The sequence below is a fragment of the Aricia agestis genome, chromosome 6 (genome assembly GCF_905147365.1).
Source record: "Aricia agestis chromosome 6, ilAriAges1.1, whole genome shotgun sequence".
NCBI classification, from domain to species: domain Eukaryota; kingdom Metazoa; phylum Arthropoda; class Insecta; order Lepidoptera; family Lycaenidae; genus Aricia; species Aricia agestis.
Genome location: NC_056411.1, coordinates 19,903,235 through 19,924,139, shown reverse-complemented (window position 1 = coordinate 19,924,139; position 20,905 = coordinate 19,903,235). Strand labels below are relative to the sequence as shown.

Sequence of the window (20,905 nt, the reverse complement as noted above, 5' to 3'; positions counted from 1 at the left end):
AAATACTTTTTTTAACTGTTGCCTACAATTTCCGATGAAAAGCACTAGGGCGAGAAATTCGCAAGTGTCCGTTTGGACACTTGCGAATTTCTTGCCTTGCTTTAAAATGCTTGCTTTCTTGTAAAATTACGCAGCCAGGCATAATCATATAAGTCTCAATCGCTATCGTAATATGCGCTATACGCCATGGTAATTGCATAATACTTATTTGCTTACTAGGCAGTGCGCTTATTAGAACGATAGATGTTATTATTAAAGGTATCCATACTAATATTATAAATGCGAAAGTGTGTCTGTCTGTCCGTCTATCTGTCTGTCTGTTACCGCTTCACCGCTGAACCGATTTTGCTGAAATTTGGCATGGAGATACTTTGAGTCCCGGGAAAGGACAAAGGATACTTTTAATCTCAGAAAAATGTACGATTCCCGCGCGATAAACGCATTTTGGCGCAACGGAGTTGCGGCCGTCATCTAGTTATTAATATATCAACATATCAGATTATGAATAACATAGTGAACATAGTGATGAGTGATAACCTCCCGCTAGCGACACACTTTGTGGTCACAGATTACATAGTAGAGGCGTTATCGCACTAGGCCTTAATATTTTTAGGAAATCTAGGGGCATGACACTGCTCTAGCCAAGTCTCGATAACAGCTGACAAAAAGATTGTTGAACGTAGGACATTAGTTTCATTTTAAAATCAGCGGCTCTATACAAAATTTTAAGTAATTCAGGGCCTTATCAGATTTGCGGTTTGCGGACAAAACGCAATATTATGTCCCGACAGAATTCAATTGTACTCGTTATACCTAGCATGCTTAAATTAATATTATTTTATATTACAAAAAAAATATTTAGCTCATTTTATAGCCATAATATAGAAAAAATCACGTTGTTCGAGAGTCGTGATTCCATGAGAGTAAGCGAGAGTAACAAAAATCTCGTCTCGGTCTCGTCAATCCTCAAAAAATTGAGTCTCGTTCAAGACTCGGTTTCGTCTCGTCTCGTCTCGCTTAGTTGTAAATAATGATTATTTCCTTAATATAATAAAGAGAATAAGGAATATTTTATGACTAGCGTATTTATATCATAAAATGCAGTTTGGATGGTTACCAGATTTTATATTTTGTAAAATATTTTGTTTTCTAAGTAGACCTTTTCTGATTTTTCGTATAAAAACTTTATTTTTAGCGTGAAGCCCTAGTGGTATCGCTAGTTTAGCTGTCGTAGCTCATAAAATATTATCGGCGCCGCGGTTATGCGCTAAATATTCTTGTCTGAGGTCGTAGATTCGATCCCTGCGGCGATAACGAGCGCTGTCAGAACACTTTTAAACGTTTATGTAGATCAAGTTGTTTGGTACAATCTTTAAGGAAAAGATACTAAAGAAACTGCTTAACGTTTCATTGAAAAAAAAAACAACGAAAAAAAAGACGTGACCCCTGACCAAGACGATTCTTATGATACGTCCAACTCTTCAGCTCAAATGGGATACGTTTTTTGGGCTGGACAGAATACAGACTGAGAGATTAGCGAAGCACACTTGAAGCACATAAACCTTCTTTGGGGACAGTCGGGTAATTGCTACAAACATCTTCGGCCAGTTGAACTTCAATGAATTGGACGCCTCAGGTCACCTCAGTCCACCCGTGACCACGGCCGCTGTAAAGTAGCCCGATATATTATGTCTACATAATATTTTATTTGCTATCTGCTGCCTAAATACTGAGAGCATTCTTAGGGTTCCGTATCCAAATGGCAAAAACCGAAACCCTTATAGATTCGTTATGTCTGTCTGTCTGTCTGTCCGTCCGTATGTCACAGCCACTTTTCTCCGAAACTATAAGCGCTATACTAATAAAACTTGTTAAGTTAATTATTGAAACTTGTTAATTATTATTTATTTTTATTAAGTAAGTGTAGTCTGTGAACCGTATTAAGATTTTAATACAAAAATGAAAAAAATATGAAAAATTTTACTGGTCCCCAATTCCTTATAGGTACAACTGAAACAAAAAAAAATATCTCACCTATGCGTGTCTTCAAAAATCATATTATTGAGGTTTCTAATATCATTTTTTGCAAATTTAGGGGGGGGGGGTCCCCCTCTAACTTCTAAAGTAGCATGATAAATAATATAGTATGATGTACAATGTACTATATATGTATACTATAAAAACTACCAACGAAAATTGGTTTGAACGAGATCTAGCAAGTATTTTATATACGTCATAATACGTACACCTTTAACTGTCATCATATCAACTGAAATATGAAAATAAATCAAAAACCTTTTAATTTCATAAAAATAAACCTTTTTACTGATTTTTTACATTGTCGTATAAACCCAAGTGTTACGACTTACGCATAACAAACGTACACTTGTCCATTACAAATCCTGCTGTCAAAACCCCGTGTTCGCGTGTTATATTCCACTGGCAGCTTATCCGCGTCCCATCCCACTGTCCCTATACATATAACGTCTTAGGGTCAAAGCATCCTTAGAGACAAACTTAGAAAACATAAGACCAGCCCCGGATTTATAAATAGGCCGTTATATTAAACTTTTTAATCGGGACTTAACGCGACTTATTTAAGTAGTAATGCTACTACGAATACATACATGTATGTATTCGTAGTAGCATTACTACTTAAATAAGTCGCGTTAAGTCCCGATTAAAAAGTTTAATTATAATGCAACGCGAAAGTTTAAAATGTTAGGCCGTTATAGGCCACGGCCTAGCGACAGCGGCGGAAATAATGTGGCCTACTCTCATAAAAAATATTTTGGCACTGATATAGACGAGCTAAGAATGGGTTTCTTTTGACAATCACACAACACAATATCCTATAACAAGTGAAAATACAGAAAACATAATCGTCGCTGATTATCCATTAGAACCTATTTGGCAAATCGAAGGCTTCGTGGGCCAGGGGCTTAGGGCGTAGATCCTGACTCGAAGGTTCAATTTCGCATTAGAAAAATATTAATTTAATCTCAAAGTTTGGTTAAGCCGATCACCCGGATGGATTTATACGTGGGAGAGCCATGCTTCGGCATGAATGGGCCGGCTCGACCGGAGAAATACCACGTTCTCACAGAAAACCGGCGTGAAACAGCGCTAGCGCTGTGTTTCACCGAGTGAGTCAGTTTACCGGAGGCCCAATCCCCTACCCTATTCCCTTCCCTATCCTCCCCTATTCCCATCCCATCTCTACCCTCCGCTATTGCCCTATTCCCTCTTAAAAGGCCGGCAACGCACCTGCAGCTCTTCTGATGCTGTTTGCTCGTTTGCCCCCTTATTTCATTTAAAAAAACAAAAAATATAATACAAGGGTCGTTTGGGCATGAGAATATCAGTCCTGTGTCTGATCTCACGCCAGTCCCGACGGTCACTGGTCTCTTCTTAAAAGAAGAGTTATGTTTCTGACCTACCCAAGGTTTTCAAAATTTCGCTTCTTCTACGTTAGTTTGAAGTGACCCTTACGGCCAATCTGTCCGTCCCGGACAGTGACGGGGGTGACCCAATTGTCCGGAATTATCCCCCACCCCGAGCCCCCACCCCCTGGGGTACACGATAATTGCTTCGCCGAAACAACAGGGCACGAATAAGGGTTGACCTTGACAGAGTGGACGTCTAAAAACATTCGGAACTGAGTGTGTCAATAAAAACAAGAGACAACTTCGTCTAAATATTTGATCTATCTCTGGTTTTGCCCTACTAGAGATAGGAATAGCTCAGATTAGACATTAGAGACATATATTTTATGTCAATTGTGAGCTATTCCTATCTCTAGTAGGGCAAAACCAGAGATAGATCAAATATTGGGAACGGCCGTAAATAAACAAGTCGTAAACTATAATTATGTAACAAAACAATGAGATAGTAGTGGGGTGTGTATGTGTTCATTGTATAGACTATAGAATTTACTGTCACAGTAGCAGCTGAAAAAGTTGTATTGTTATACTTAGTTGTTTAACCAAGAAATCTTGATACAATAATATGTTACAATTTTACATAAGCTCACGTGAAAAAAAGAACACTACTAGGTGTAAAAATATTATCATAAAAGATTTAAACATTGAATATAAACAAGTAAATACAATGCACATCTGCATAATGCATTGTTTTAATTTGATACTATTGTATCACTGTATTATGTAACAGTATATTATTGTACTGTTGCGAACAAAAGCGCGGCGCGGGACTCCTGCCCGGCGCAAACTGGCCACATTTGTTGCTTTCTGAATTTTGTTTATCACAAAAAATAAGGAAATTTTTATAAACCGGTTTTACTCTGAGAATGCCAGCAGAAGCGACAAGTTGAATAAACATTAATTTCAATGCGCAGTATAAAGTGAGGGAGATATGTCTATCTTAGAAATTTTTATTTCACGTGTCCGGTGTCCAACACATTTCACACTTTCTTTGGTGATGTGCACAAGGCCGCTAAAGAAGTTGTCACTTCAATAACGGTTCCATCGGTCTCGAGATACTAAGCTTGAGTTACGCTCAACGATCAAAAACGCTCAGTTCCCAGTTAATAAATATTGTAAAATAGAGTTAATATTTAGTTAAATAAACATTTATATAAGTAATTCATTCGTTTGAATAACTTCACTCGCGGTGTAGTCACAGTAAATCGTCCACATGGTGAAATTCGTGTTATAGCTCTGAAAACGCGCACAACCCGTTGTGGCAATCACAAAAAGATTATACTCCACTCGGGCTAACTTGTCGCTAGCGGTCATTGACTCCCTGTCAAAAACTTGTCATTTTCCATATAAAACCACCATTTATCAATATCTGACATTTTATTGTCAATCGCGGTTAATCGCCACTTTCCATAAGTGGCAGGTTTTTGACAGGAGGTCAATGACCGCTGGCGACAAGTTAGCCCGAGTGGAGTTTAAATATCAAAATTCGTGTCATGCTATTCGATCTCAACGTGTTGTAGCAATGTAGAAAAGCCATGACAGTTGAGCATTGGTAGAACTGGGAATTGGGAAATAATGCATTTATTCTAAGTCCCACTTTCAATCGCTCGTCTGCCTCGACCCTGCAGCGAACAAAAAGCCGGCGCGATCTCACACTCACGTTCTCCGCTAAGTAATTAAAGGGGGCCCGGCCAACATTCGTTTCTACTTTCTTCAATTACAAAAGTGGAAAAGTTTAGGAGAGAAAACTTGGATATTGTTACCGAAGAAGGAAAGAAGCGATACGAAAGTTTTATTATGTATTATTTTTTTATATTCGTTGAGGCAGAAGAAATAATATTGTTTTTATACTTGAAACGTGGGCTACACTTCGGGCAGGCTACTCGAACGGAGTCATACCACAATCATAGACGAAACCAGTGAAAAACAGCTTACGCTTTTTGCCGAGTGGGTTTTCCCTCAAACTGATGGCCTAACGGGGATTTGAAGGAACAAGAATACATCAAGATGCATTCTTGTTCCTTCAAATCCCCTGCAAGTTGCAACTCTAGAAGAGATTAGACGTCGCGACTCGCGAGTGACTTATAGGGGGTGATTATTACTATTCGTATTTATACGTGGGAGAGCCATGCTTCGGCACGAATGGGCCGGCTCGACATATATACCACGGACCGGATAAATACCACGTTCTCACAGAACATCTAGTCACTAACATTATTTTGGTGTATCATAATGTCTGATTGTAAAGGATTTTAACCGTGAGGATACGACGTGATTTGTCGCCCTGTGAACACACAAACGGATAGTCCTAGCCTAAGACGTTTCATACAAATGTATCTATTTCCCGGTCGCAAACTTGGGCCTATTATTAGAAATAGCCCACATTTCGTACCCTACCCTTGCCGTCAAATATCACATTTCATAAGTCAAAGGTACGGCCCTGGCAATCGATGGGAAAGGTTAAGGGCCTCGAAGGACGTGGAATAATGGATTATAAAATATAGAAAATTACTGTTTAGTGTTTTACCTCCAGTCACGAAGGGCAACATGATTTTACGCCGAAAGATTACTTATCGTTAAATTAACAAGTAAGGGTAGTGGAAAATAATAATATAGTAAGTAGTAACATTTTCTATTTTTATTTTATACCCTTAATGCTTTTAGCATACTGATTTCTGATGCCTGTACTTGATATATACCTAGATAGAACGTACAGTCTACTTTCTAAGGTGGCTTCACGTTGGCTCATAATGCGAGTTACTCGGAAACTCATACAGGAGCATAATATAATATTGCATTTTTATGCATTCAAATTTAATTTCCAATCCTGGCAATTCTTCTTGGCTCCTGTGTAATTCTTACCATTAGGTATGTGTATGTTCAAAGTGAATGTCTACGACCATCGGCAAAAGTTTTCCATCAGGTGATCTTCCTGCTCGTTAACCTTTTTGTATGCCTAATAAACTTCATCAAATATGCGTTCCTTCTTACTTTACGTCTAGATAAGGGTCAATACAGACCACAGTGCGACGCGTAGATGCATTTCTAAAGTTGTATGGATTTGACAGATTTGCAAGCCGTCTCACGCAATTTAAATCTGTCAATTCAGTACTTTAGAAATGCATATATGCGACATACGCGTCGCGTAGCGTTCTGAATTGACCCTATATGTTCCCAAGTCCTGACATGGTCACCTGAACACTCTGCCACTCATGTCTTCCGTCTCCTCCACAGTGCACTACCAGCGCATCGCCCACCGGGACATCAAGCCAGCGAACCTGCTGCTGGGTGACGGCCGGGTGCAGCTGGCTGACCTGGGCGCCAGCGGGGAGCTGGCGGGGGAGGTGCGGCTGGCGGGGGCGGTGGGCACGCCAGCATTCCGCGCCCCTGAGGCTGCTGTCTCCGCTGACACGTATTTGGGAGAGGTGAGATAGAGAGAGAAAGAAGATCTTTAGGGCACACGTGGGAGAGCCATGCTTCGGCACGAATGGGCCGGCTCGACCGGAGAAATACCACGTTCTCACAGAAAACAGGCGTGAAACAGCGCTTGCGCTGTGTTTCGCCGAGTGAGTGAGTTTACCGGAGGCCCAATCCCCTACCGTATTCCCTTCCCTACTCTCCCCTATTTCATTCCCTTCCCATCCCTACCCTCCCCTACGACCCTATTCCCTCTTAAAAGGCCGGCAACGCACCTGCAGCTCTTCTGATGCTGCGAGTGTCCATGGGCGACGGAAGTTGCTTTCCATCAGGTGACCTGTTTGCTCGTTTGCCCCCTTATTTCATAAAAAAAAAAACACTAGCGATGAGATGAATAGGGACGGAAGCTTTAAGCTTTATCAATTATATCATGAACACTAGCAGTTGTGTTATTTTTCATAGTAAAGCGAAGCGCATATAATATGCTGTCTATTTAATTCAACAGCAACAATTTAATTCAACGTCAACTTGCAGCATTCAAGACTGCTTAAGCCATAATATATGCAGCAGTGTTGAAGTTAAAATGTTACTGAGAGATATGGTGAAGTGAATGCAGTACAAAAAAGGATTTCTTAGATTTTTCACCATAATACCCAATTATTAAAAGCGCTATACTGTACTCGGCGAAACATGGCGGTAGCGGTCATTGACTCCCTGTCAAAAACTTGTCATTTTCTATACAAAGCCGCGATTGACAACATCTGACACTTCATTGTCAATCGCGGTTTATATAGAAAATGACAAGTTTTTGACAGCATGACCGCTACCGCCACGTTTCGCCGAGCACAGTATAGTAAATTAATAAACAGTCACAAAAAGGGCATTTAATCATCAAATTACGGAGTTCCGAATGTCACATTCAGTTGAATATGACAAAACCTAAAGGCTTAAACAATACGCTATTGTTTCGATACAATAATGCTGCTGTGGTCACATCCCGACCTTGGACGTGAATAATTGGGACCTCCCTTCCCTTCTTGTACTGGTAGTTCCCCAACTTGCCACAATTGCCTAATCAGATAATGACGAACATTCGCCACAAGCTGTACACTTTAACTAGTTCTCATTGACTATGAACTTCTATATCGGAGATTAACTTGTCACAACTTCCCTAGGCCCACTTGTATAAGTTAAAGTTAACTCTGGGCTTAACAAAATTATTGTGTCTTTTGTGATACGAAAAATGAGAAGAATAAGAGAGACATGATGTAGGTATGTTACTCCGCAAAAGAAGACGCGTAACTGAAATATTGTCTCTGAATACGGACAGATCTGGTAATTAATTTCACTAACTTCTCATCAGTTTTGTGCAGTAGATTAGCATTGTATTTAATATGCATAGCATACAGTAGTTGTATACAATGTATTATCATGTAACTACGTCTTAGCAGTCAACAATAAGTCGCGGTAAGACACATTGGGAACCACGCGCTTAAGAGACACTAAACCATGCGGTTTAAACACGGGAATAGTGTCTTCTCCATCCTGCTGTGACCAAACTTGCTGTAGTGTTTCAGAACAGAAAAGGAAGAAGATTTATCGAAGAATGCCAAACCCAATGAGAGCTGTCTGAACACTGATTTATTAACGAATAAATATATCTTAAACATTTCCAGGCAGCAGACATTTGGTCTCTGGGCGCGACGCTATACGCGATGGTGACGGGCCGCGTGCCGTGGCTGGCCAGCAGCGTCGCGGAGCTGCAGCGCCGGATCCTGGCCGATCCCCTCACCTTCCCCGCCAGGCCGCATCTCAGCAGACCCCTCAAGAGGCTGCTGTTCAGGATGCTGGATAAAGACCCCAATACCAGGGCTACGATGAAGGAGATCAAGGTAGGGGTATAGCCAATAACTACATTGACTGACGTGACAATAGAAGTTCTGTTAGACATTTTTTGTCATAAGCAGCTGCTGTATTGTGTGCCATATTGTGGCATAAAATATATGATAGATTAATCGTTGTGATACTTTGTGATGCGATGTGCAGGCTTGGGAGACTAATTAAAGATTATTACTTGTCTTCTTGAATATTGTTTATTAACTAACTTAATAATTACTTAATCTACCTTATAATATAGGAGGGAGGTGAGACACATACTACAGTGATACCACATTTTAACAATAAAGTAATTACTCTAGTATTATAAGTGCACTGTAAAGTTGGTACTTGGTTTCTTGAAATGTCATTGCCGATATTTTACTATTCTAACATTGAACATCTAATCTAATTCCAGAACCACGAATGGGTGACGAACAACGGGACGGAGCCGCTGCCGTCTGAGGAGGAGAACTGCCGGCTGGTGGAGGTGACGGATGAGGACATGGCGCAGGTCGTCACCTCCATACCCAACCTCTCCACCCTCATACTCATCAAGACCATGCTCAAGAAGCACAGCTTCCAGGTAATACTCGCTAAATTATATTTCAATTATAGTGACAATAATTCCATACTGCTCATTGGAAATCTCCAATCGGTGAGTGTCCATACTGCTGATTGAAGTTTTCCAATGAGCAGTATGGAATTATTATAGCTGTATGGCGCACTTGCCGACTAGGCGCGCTTTGCCACACTCACTGTATGTATAAGCTCACCAGTTTTACGGATTTGGGCTAAAGTTAACCTTGAGTTCAATATTATCCTCTGACGTCGCATTTACCACTTTACCACAAAAAATAACTCCTACACCGGATTCGGTGACGTTTCCTACACCGGTTTCGGTTAATTTCATAGTGCCCATGTGTATGCGCAGTACACAAGAACTCCGATGCCACACCAACGTATGTAACATGAATCTAACCTGACACGCCTTATCTTCCAGAACCCGTTCCTCCGTAGCCGCGAGAACAGCGCTCGGCGAGAGTCTGTGGACTCGACTGGGGAGCCGGCTGCGCGCGCGCAACGCAAGCCCGGCCTCGCGCGCTCCGGCAGATCACTCTCCGCGCCTGGGAACTATATGACTGAGAAGTGAGTTTATTACTACTGTATGTACCAGGTACCTATCCTCTATGGGTATCTGACATCTGGTAGGCAATATCAAGATAAGATAATAAAAAATTTCAAAATTCTTTGTCTTACATTTTGGGTCTCGTGTCGGTATTTAGATCAGATTAAATAAGGGCTTATTGCTTAAAAACAAATTAAGATATTTTTGGAGGAACCTTATAGTGTATGCTAACCCTTGATACTAATGACAACTCAAATATGTTTTTAGGGATGATTCTAGCACCTGTTGCAAAATTTTTTACAGTATTTCATGCAGAAGCTATACGTGCACTTACATTCGTCTTAAATCAGGCGCCAGCATTTAAAGGTTTGATTTTTTTCTTTCAGACAACAATCATTCGAAACTGCGTTAGAAGCCGTAGAAGAGAGAGACGCGCAGTGTGGTGCTAGTGAAGAAGAGAGTAATGAAGAGGAAGCGAAGAGAGAAAAGAGAGATGACCACAACGATACCAATCAGACTGCCAAGCTTAACACTGCTCAAAAAGTTGCCAGTAGTCAGAGTAAAGAAAAATGTCAGAATGGCGAGGGGAGTAGTCGCAAAATTAGTAGCACTCAAAACAGCAATGACAGTCAAAGTAGCAAGATCAGTAGCTGTAGCAATCGAGCTGAACGGTGCAATTCTACTAAAGATAGAAACTGTGTTAGTAGCATAGGAAACGGTCAAAGCAAAGTCAGAAAAAACAGCAGAGAAGAGAGTAAAGAAAAGAACAGAACTGACACAGTGAACAAGGGGAAGGATGCGAAGGTGTCACGGTGATGGCGCGCGGGTGCTTAGGGCTTCGCCCCTTGCACGGCCCCACTCCCAAATACCCAATTTTAACACTCCTTTAGTGTCCTATAAGTGTAATTCATTTTGAGCTAAGAGCGCACAGAATAACAAAAAGGTGCTTGATATTTTTATTTATCTTTGCTTCAGTTAATTTTGAGCCTAGAGCCACTAGTATTCAAGAGCAGCTTAAAAAGTTTAAATACAAATTATAGTATAAGCGTTGACTGAGCTTACCTTAGCATTATGTATGACACAATTTTTTTTGTGTTTAAGGAATATTGTTCATAGTTTATAATTATTTTTCGCACAATACGGTAGCTATATTATTATTTTATGCAGCATTTAATATTTTGTTACTTAAAAGCTAAGAATTCGATATTCCACTGCAACGAAGTGCGCACGGACCAACCTGCATTTTACATAGAACTTGTCGTCGTGGTTAGTGATTTTAGCCTAGGTATGGTAGCTATTATTTTTACATTTTTGAACGTATAAGAAATTATTATATTATTTAGAATTCAGTTGTAATCGTGAACCAAGCCGTTACGAGCCAGTACGTCTTATTTATCCTGACAATCGTAAATGTAAATACTTATAATATTGTGTTGATTCTTCGAAATATTTAAAGACGATACGTCACTAAAATTCTTAAGATTTTATTCAGATTTTACTAGCTTTATAAAGCACTGACGTGTACATAGACGTAAGCATAGTATTTTATTATATTCAATCTAAATATTCTATTTCTAGTCGGAAGATCTTCTATGACACTTTTTATCTCCTTATAATAAGATGCACGTATTTTTATATTTTATCTAATTATTAAATCGTGTTTATTGCTAAAGCGCATTTAAATTTTAAAATATTTTTTAATATTACGAGAATCTATGGTACTTCATAGGCTTAAGACGTTTACCCTTCTATATGAGTACATAGCGTAAAATGCTCAAAATTGCTTTTATAATATTGTACAGTATATTTTATTAGGATTAATTGTCGCTTATCGCCCCACCACGGTAAAACCCTGGGACCTAACGGAACATCGAAATATGCACAAAATATTACTTACATAATTTGATTTTTTTGACGTAGTCCTTAGTTATCCATTTCTATTGCTATCGGGGACCCTTTTGAGTCAATTAGAAAACTTTACAGATCCTATTGTGGAAATTCTGAAATTTAAAAGAATTGGATAAATTTAAACATTAGAGTCATATTTTTCCTTTATAATCTCATACAGTTGCTCAATAATATAAGTTGATATTTTTACGGCCACCTCTCTGCCTACGCCAAGTTTGTATTGCTAGATCTGACATAATATTACGAAGCTTGTGAGATCTTGATCTTCTTATAGTGTAAGATCATAGGATTTGAATTCTCCGTATTATAAATTGTACCGTCTTGGTATAAATTGGTTAATAGTTCGAGGCACTTTGTATGGTGTGGGAAATATGTGCAGTAGATATATTCCATTATATAAATACTCTGTGGTAGATATTGTACCACCCTTTTAAAGTTATTTTTTAATAAATTTTGTTTTATTCAAAATTCATTGGGTAAATAAAATCGAGCATCTCGTTTTGTCTCAGTGGGCAATGTCTTATGTCATTAAGCATTAATTGTGTATCAACCCACAAAACTTTTTTGACGAATGTAGTCTTGCTCTAAAATTCTTAATGATCTAAATAACATAACTTCCTAATTCAATACGTACTTTTTTTTTGTTGGTTGATACACAAATGCTTCAAACAGTCCATTAACACTCTGCGCCTGAGCTCTGTGTAATTATGGTATTTTGTAACACGACTGCGGTGACGCTTCCTCCCTTGATTACTCTGGCGCGCGGAAAGGAAGAATTTTCTTAAGATATATTTACAGCACGTATTCCCCACCACCCTCGCCGAGTACGGTTCCCGTGCTCACAGGGTCGGAGCCTCCTGTCCAGCTTAGAGTTTATGGTTAGCGAGCGGTCCAAATGTATGTTGCCTTTTAATGTTGTGATAGACTAGGGAGGCGCCCCGTATCTTAAGCTGTACATAATAAAGATATTGTTTTTGGTCCATGCTTGTGTTTTATTTGGAGGATTTTGGCTTTGGTTACGGTGTTCTGAGAAAACCCTGTTTAAATACTTGCAAAAATCAGTTACTAAAAATTATTTTCCGATAATAATTTCAATTCGAGTAAAGTCTATATTAGTGTTTTAGAATAATTACCTAAACGGTAAACCTAAACATTATTCAGTAGGTTAATTAACATTAAATCATATTATCCTAATTTATTTTTGTAACATTGTAACATAAATAATTGCTTCTATTAAGTTTACAATTACTAAATTGCAAACTTAAGCGCTCTTACAGACGTACGGCACGTGTCGGCGGCACGTGTCGGCGGCAGTCGACGGCAGTCAGCGGCACGTGTCGGTGGCAGTCGACGGCAGTCGGCGGCACGTGTCGGCGGCAGTCGGCGGCACGTGTCGGCGGCAGTCGGCGGCACGTGTCGGCGGCAGTCGACGGCACGTGTCGGCGGCAGTCGACGGCACGTGTCGGTGGCAGCTGTTGACAGTTTATGACGTTTGCAGGTGGCCTACCACGACATTTCCTAAAACGATTTACCAGAACACTTTGTTGTAAGATTACAATAACATTACCGTACTCACTTTTTAAATATAATTTTACTATAAAAATCCGCTGTGAAATATCAACTTTTTTAAGATCGCTAGCTTGACGTTAAAGTAATAAATGCTTATATTCTGTCAAACGGTGTCGCTTAGTAGAGGTGGTGGTAGGCCCCCAGTTATGACGTACCGCCCAAAGGGTAAGCGTCCACAGGTCGGTATCGTACGCAACGGACGTCTTACATCAAACGGATAATATTTTCAGAGTACATCCACTGAATTGGCAGCGTACGAATTACCGACTAGCCTAGTAAATGAATGCTCAAAAGAGGGATGTAGATGGAAAAGTCGAAAGCTGAAATTTCGACTTAGGAACTTTGTTTGGACTAATTTGAAGATAAACATACTGGCTTATCTTTACGCGTTACGTCACAACTGCAAGCGTGATAAACTGTCGACGGCTGCCGTCGACTGCCGTCAACTGCCACCGACTGCCGCCGACACGTGCCGCCGACACGTGCCGCGAGTTTGTCTGTAAGCGCTCTTAGGATGTTTCAGCGCGTTATCTTTATTGATAACAAACAAACTGAAACAAACCACAGACGGTTATCTATATCGTTACTTGTTGACATTAATGTATTTAATTTGTACATACTTTAAAAATACATATGAAATATGAGATGTGGCCGCAAGTCCGTTGCGCAAAAATTTCACACCGTGCATTTTTCCGGGATAAAAACTATCCCATGTCCTTTCCCGGGTTTCAAAATATATCGAATTTTAGCAAAATCGGTGCAGCTGTTTGGGCGTGAACAGTGAAGAGGTAACAGACGGACACACTATCTCATTCATAATATAAGTATGGATGGAGTATGAAATAATTTAAGCATCAAAAAGTAGACCAATACAAAGCTCTATTCTTTGTTATCAAGTTTTTAATTTACAATTGCTTTGTTTCATTGATGAACTCAATAATCAAACGGGACTGATTAGCACCAAATATCACAAAACAATCCTTCATCTAGTAATATAGCCATTAACATAAATCTACATGTGATATTAGCAATGATGTGAGGAAAAAAAGACAGTACACATCAGTGGAGCATCAGCAGAGGGTTCTGTATGCTAATTTTTAGTATGTAAATGTGTACCGATGTAATTAGTTAACCCCGTAGAAGTCTCATAACGACATAAGATTTCTTCTGTTAGAGACCTTTTTGTACGTTTTTTTTTTAGTTTTGATCCATCTTATGAAATAGGTAGAATAAAGAAACAAAGTCTGTCTTATTATCACTCATTATACCAATACCTACGCAAAGCAAGAGCGATAACAATACTTGAATAATAATTAACTTTAATAGGAATGGCTTAGCCTGAATTTAGTCTCATGCTGACCGCTCGCTGACCGTCGGCGCCGACACCGAAATGTATGGAACATCAGCGCTGACCGTCACGCGTTTTTCAAAAACGCTTCCTACATTTTCATACATCTCGGACCCAGCGCCGACGGTCAGTGTGAGACGATATAAGACTTACTAAAGCTGATGAAAATTATAACCAAATCCAAAATCATACTTACGTAAATAAAGTTTCAAAAACCTGACAAAGTTTTTACTCTTCACGACCAAACCGCTGAGCCGATTTTGCTGAAAATTGGTATGGACAATGGACATAGTTTGAGGACATAGGATACTTTTTATCCCGGAAAATGTACGGTTCCCGCGCAATAAACGAATTTCGGCGCAACGGAGTTGTCATCTAGTTGCTAATATAGGCGAAAAGTCTCCTATGCTAATATAGGTTTTGGCGCGACCCCGCGGATCCCTGTTAAGGGCGCGACCTCGGTCACGACGTCTGGTTCCGCAGCCCAATTACTCTCGACACGCAGACAATTAACGTATATAAGTCTGATGCTGCAATAATGATGTGTATCGATTGTTCGTTAACATGAAGAGCCTGCTTTTGGTAAGAACTAGATTATTATTTCGTTAATTGCTTCTAGAAGAAGATAAAGATCGTCTATCGTAAAACGGATTAGTAAATTTGTATATATAAGTTAAGGATTAAATATCTAAGTTAAAGCTCAAACTGTATAAAACTTCAGCCTCGTGGCCTCTTAATGTGTAATGTAATCTAAAATAACATTATAAACTAACAAAGAAAATGTCTTGTAAAATGTTTCGTTTGTTTTTGAAACTATTACATACTTATATCAATTATATTACAAAAATATTGAACAAAATAATACAGACTCAATTAAAATCCCGAGCTTTAACAATTTATCTCTGTTACAGACTCTTCTCTCATTGGCTGCGATAGCAGCGTCGGAGCCGCAGCTGGCTTCCGACCTTGTTGCCGCCGAGAGTAACCAAAAAGCAGACCAGGCTGTAGAAGCCAGCCAGCAGGTAGAACAGGCTGTGGAGGTCAGCCAGCAGGCAGACCAGGCCGCCGAAGCCAGCTTGATCAACCCGCTCAATAGCTATATAGGTTACGAACAAAACAAGTACAGACCTGCGTACAAAATCGTTTCCGTGGAGCAAGTCCTCAAGCCCCTGGTCTCCGAGATCATCATCCCCCAGAACCACATCGGCCTCGGCAACTACAAGAACCGCTACCTTGGCTACGGCCTCGGGTATAAAAACCTAGTTGACCTAGGCCAGGGTCTGCAGGCTCTAGACTACAAGATAGGAGCGCTGAGCCAGAACCTGAATTACGATGGGGGACTCCAGATCGTCTCCAACTGGCGCAACCGCGGGTACGGCTGGCAGCAGAACCTGGGCTACAACAAGGGTTACGGCCTCCAGCTGAACCGGGGCTTCAACAAGCCGTACCTCGGAGTCATCGGCCTGCAGCCGAACATCCAGGCCCAGGAGTACAACAGCTGGAATCAGAACAATCAGGGCAATAGAGGCAACCAGTGGCAGCTGGGCCAGATGCAGTTAGGCCAGGTGCAGTTCGGCATTGGAAATAACATTGGCAACCAGCAGAATCAGGGCAACCAGTGGCAGCTTGGCCAGGTGCAGCTCGGCATAGGAAACAACGTCGGTAACCAGCAGAACCAGGGCAACCAGGGGCAGCTTGGCCAGGTGCAGCTTGGCATAGGAAACAACGTCGGCAACCAGCAAAACCAGGGCAACCAGGGGCAGCTTGGTCAGGTACAGTTTGGCATAGGAAACAACGTCGGCAACCAGCAAAACCAGGGCAACCAGGGGCAGCTTAGCCAGTTGCAGCTCGGCATAGGAAACAACGTCGGCAACCAGCAAAACCAGGGCAACCAGGGGCAGCTTGGCCAGGTGCAGCTCGGCAATGGAAACAACAAGGGCAACCAGCAGAACCAGGGCAACCAGCAGAACCAGGGCAACCAGGGGCAGCTTGGCCAGGTGCAGCTCGGCATAGGAAACAACGTTGGCAACCAGCAAAATCAGGGCGGCCAGGGGCAGCTCGGTCAGCTTCAGATCGGTGTAGGAAATAACTTCGGCAACCAACAGAACCAGGGTGGTCAAGGTCAAGGCAACCAACAGAACCAGGGTGGTCAAGGTCAAGGCAACCAAGGCAACAACCAGGGTAGCAACCAGGGCGACCAACTGAGCCAAGTGCAGATAGGCCTCGGCAATAACATTGGAAACCAGCAGAACCAAGGCTGGCAGCTCGGCTTGGGCAACCAGCAGAACCAGGGCAACCAGCAGAACCAGGGCAACCAGCAGAACCAGGGCAACCAGCAGAACCAGGGCAACCAGGGGCAGCTTGGCCAGGTGCAGCTCGGCATAGGAAACAACGTTGGCAACCAGCAAAATCAGGGCGGCCAGGGGCAGCTCGGTCAGCTTCAGATCGGTGTAGGAAATAACTTCGGCAACCAACAGAACCAGGGTGGTCAAGGTCAAGGCAACCAAGGCAACAACCAGGGTAGCAACCAGGGCAACCAACTGAGCCAAGTGCAGATAGGCCTCGGCAATAACATTGGAAACCAGCAGAACCAAGGCTGGCAGCTCGGCTTGGGCAACCAGCAAAACCAAGATGGCTGGCAGCTCGGCTTGGGCAACCAGCAAAATCAAGGGGGCTGGCAGCTCGGTCTGATCAACCAGCAGAACCAAGGCAACCAGTGGCAGATTGGCGTGGGCAACCAGGGCAACTACGGTTGGCAGTACAATCTGATCAATGGCAAAGGATATAAGATGTACGAATGAAGATCTCAAAAAAAAAACTAAACAAATACTTCAAAAGAACTATGAGAGACTTTGAAGTCTAACTAGAAAAGCTTTTCATGTAAGCTTTTCATTTTGTTTCTTCATTATGTCTTAAAAACTTAACACCAGTCTCAAGCTGTTCTAATATTTCTGGAAACTTTGGACTTTAAAAATCCTTACGTTTTGTGTTCCTACAACATGACTGTATAAAATATTCCTAATCTATGTTCTTACTTATTGTATGTTCTTACAATGATATAATAATATGTATTATTTATTCTGTGCTTATCTAATACCTTTCTACAGATCTCATTTTCTTATTAAATATATTATTTTATTGCTATGTGATGCTTTTCTTCACGGTTCACCCATAACCAATTTAAAATTGATGAATAATACCTTCCAGTTAATATTTTTAAATAGGTTATACTGCTCGCTATGTAGTGACTGTGGCTAATTATATTATTATTATTAAGGTTGTAGTAGCACAATAACCTTATCTATATTATTACTAAAATAATATAGAGTTCAATGTAAATGGTGTTATAATAACAAAAAAATTGCTGAACCATTTAAAAATTTCAACTACATAAGGCTTTCTTTACAACGCCAAATAAATCAAATAAATAAATTATAATCCTTAACATCGCTTAGAGCAAATAAACATCTTTATTAGTTCATCCTTTCTTAAATTTTCTTTGAAACTTTATCAAGTTTTTAGCTGACTTGATCCGTAACGTTTCTTTGATGAAGTTATTAAGTACTGATATAAATTAAATTATATAAGTCGTACTTGTATTATAAGTCGTATTTGTATTATAAGTCGTACTTGTGTACACCTTCTAAACAGGTATTTATTTGATTGCATTGAATAAGCTCTAAAACTACTAAAGAGAGAAATATAGAAAACTAGGTGTCGCCCGCAACTCCGTTGCGCCAGAATTCGTTGATCACGCGGGAACCGTACATTTTTCTGGGATACAAAGTATCCTATGTCCTTGCCCGGGACTCAAAGTATCAGGCCTCAGTAAAATCGGTCAGTGGTTTAGGCGTGAAGAGGCAACAGACAGACAGACACACTTTCGATTTTATAATCTTATTATGGATGGGAAAGCTGGTATAAGCAATTGTGGCTTACCAATGATTTTTATTAAAAGACTAAAAAGCAAAATAGGGTTTATTAGAATAATATATCAGCAGAATCATGATTCTCACAACAGAAGTACATAGCGACTGTCGTGTGAGACAGGCCTGTAGACAGACTCCAATATCTTAGGGGTGACAGGGTAGCGGAGGCCTAGGGCGTAGGCCGTCCTCCTGTCGAAACCCAGGCCCTCCCTGCCGTACCTCCTGTACTCGTAGTTGGGGTACCTGGTTACCCCCTCGTAACCATAGTAACCAGGGTGCTGGTTGCGGTAACCATAATTTTCCGGAGCGTAGTTTAGTACAATCTCCTCGATGATTTTCGACCTCGGTTCGGGGTGCACTATCCTCTCAGGGGCGTACTCGACTGGGTGCCTCTCAGGGGCGTACTCGACTGGGTGCTTCCGCTCAGGGGCGTACTCGACTGGGTGCCTCCGCTCAGGGGCGTACTCGACTGGGTGCCTCCGCTCAGGGACGTACTCCACGATGGGCTTGTAGGCGCCCCTGTAGTTGGTCTCGTATATGCCGTATCTGTTCCCGCTTTCGTCGGTTACTCCATCCTGGGCCTTGTTTGACGCGGCCGCCAGGGTAACTGAGAAGAGGGTCTGAAATTATTCAATGTAGTTTGAGTCTTGCTTTATGAAACTACTTGGTTTAAAGTTTAAAACCTAAAGTTCGCTTTCTTTTGGGCCATGATAGACAATCATGATTGCCACCATGATTGCGAACCTCCCCCCTCTACACGTTGGTAATAACTTGTTTTGGTTCATGGGCCAACGTAGTGCAAAGGCCGCATTACAACTAGGTACAATAGTTTTAATCGAAAGCCAAAATGGTTTTAGTAGGTAATAAAATATTATTACATTACAATATGGTATTAAGTATTTTAAGAGCATATAAAATAATATTAATTAATATGCTGTCCCACAATTACGTAATTATCAACAAAATGTTCAAGTTCTAGTAGCCTACACAAGCAAGTATAAATAAAACTTGGTTTTGTATTTGAATATCTATTACCTATAACAAAAGTACTATAGATTTACCAGAATCTGATAGCAAATTTTTAAGACAGATTTTCAAAAAATATCCTTGATCTTTGGATACATTTTTTATTTGCATGTTTCACACACAGAATAAGCCGCTAAAGGAGAAAAAAGGATCAAAATGTTTTATTCCCAGAACCCAATATTGCTATACTCCACTCGGGCTATCTTGTCGCTAGCGGTCATTGCCTCCCTGTCAAAAACTTGTAATTTTCCATATAAAACCACGATAAACAATATCTGACACTTCATTGTCAATCGCGGTTTATATGGAAAATGACAAGTTTTTGACTGGGAGTCAATGACCGCTAGCGACAAGTTAGCCCGAGTGGAGTAGAGAGTTAATTTATTTTCGCACTTTTTGCCATCAGATTCTGATTCTGAATATGACAATAATTCTTCATATTATTGTAGGTTAAGAAATTAACCGACTTACCAAAACGAGCAGTTTCATTGTACACGGGTGTTACAGTATATAATACAGTATATTATAGTGTTCTCCGCACATAAGGCCGCCTTATATAAATTCAGGTAACAATTGCGTGCACGCATCAAGGATGATCAAATTAGTAACTCATTAATAAGTAAACATTAGTTTTCGATATATTATTAAACGAAAGAAACGGTGAAAATGAGTTGAAATACTTAAACGGAATTTAGTTGCACTATTCTATAATATAGAATAGTGCAACTAAAAAAAAAACGCCTCCGTGGTCTAGTGGTACAGAGCGCGGCTCTTGACTCGGAGGTCGTGGGTTCGATTCCCGCGTTGGAAACATATTATTTCCAAGTTTGGTTAGGACAATGCAGGCTGATCACCTGATTGTCTGACAAGCAAGATGATCCATGCGTCGGATGGGTATGTAAAGTCGGTCCTGCGCCTGATCTCTCGCCGGTCGTGTCGGTTTGCCGTCCCACTGGGTTATGAGAGTAAAGGAATAGAGAGTGCTCTTGTGTACTGCGCACACACTTGGGCACTATAAAATTACTCCTGCGTAGCTGGCCTGGTTTCAATGAAACCGGCCACCGTCACCGAAACCGGTGTGGGAGCTATTATTATTAGTGCAACTAAATTCCGATTAATAAGTATTTTTTTATGAAATAAGGGGGCAAACGAGCAAACGGGTCACCTGTTGGAAAGCAACTTCCGTCGCCCATGGACACTCGCAACATCAGAAGAGCTGCAGGTGCGTTGCCGGCTTTTTAAGAGGGAATAGGGTAGGGTA

At 40.9% G+C, this 20,905-nt stretch overlaps 3 protein-coding genes across 10 annotated transcripts in view; 2 read left to right on the top strand and 1 right to left on the bottom strand.

Moving 5' to 3' along the window:
* LOC121727643 (calcium/calmodulin-dependent protein kinase kinase 1) overlaps positions 1-12,754 on the top strand; it is a 146,271-nt gene extending 133,517 nt beyond the window's left edge. For all 8 annotated transcript variants that reach the window (XM_042115583.1, XM_042115586.1, XM_042115587.1 and 5 more), the window contains exons 8-12: positions 6,678-6,868; positions 8,537-8,752; positions 9,154-9,321; positions 9,739-9,884; positions 10,251-12,754. In XM_042115583.1, the coding sequence (XP_041971517.1) occupies positions 6,678-6,868; positions 8,537-8,752; positions 9,154-9,321; positions 9,739-9,884; positions 10,251-10,680 (1,151 nt within the window). In that variant the 3' untranslated portion in view covers positions 10,681-12,754. The remainder of the gene's footprint in view (positions 1-6,677; positions 6,869-8,536; positions 8,753-9,153; positions 9,322-9,738; positions 9,885-10,250) is intronic.
* Positions 12,755-15,253: 2,499 nt separating this feature from the next.
* LOC121728254 (uncharacterized protein DDB_G0290685-like) lies at positions 15,254-17,570 on the top strand. Its single transcript, XM_042116395.1, has 3 exons — positions 15,254-15,271; positions 15,601-16,810; positions 16,844-17,570. Exons 1-3 carry the CDS (start codon positions 15,254-15,256, stop codon positions 17,488-17,490), a joined length of 1,875 nt encoding a protein of 624 aa, XP_041972329.1. The 3' UTR covers positions 17,491-17,570.
* Positions 17,571-18,701: 1,131 nt separating this feature from the next.
* LOC121728253 lies at positions 18,702-20,178 on the bottom strand. The gene is made up of 2 exons (XM_042116394.1): positions 20,116-20,178; positions 18,702-19,238 (listed from the first exon to the last, which is right to left on the bottom strand). Exons 1-2 carry the CDS (start codon positions 20,131-20,133, stop codon positions 18,702-18,704), a joined length of 555 nt encoding a protein of 184 aa, XP_041972328.1. The 5' UTR covers positions 20,134-20,178.
* Between the last annotated feature and the right edge of the window lie 727 nt (positions 20,179-20,905).

Excerpts from the sequence above, each read along its gene's own strand:
- LOC121728254 (XM_042116395.1), top strand. Across the intron at positions 16,811-16,843 it reads ACAGAACCAGGGTGGTCAAG|GTCAAGGCAACCAAGGCAAC; the intron begins GTCAAGGCAACC and ends AGGGTGGTCAAG.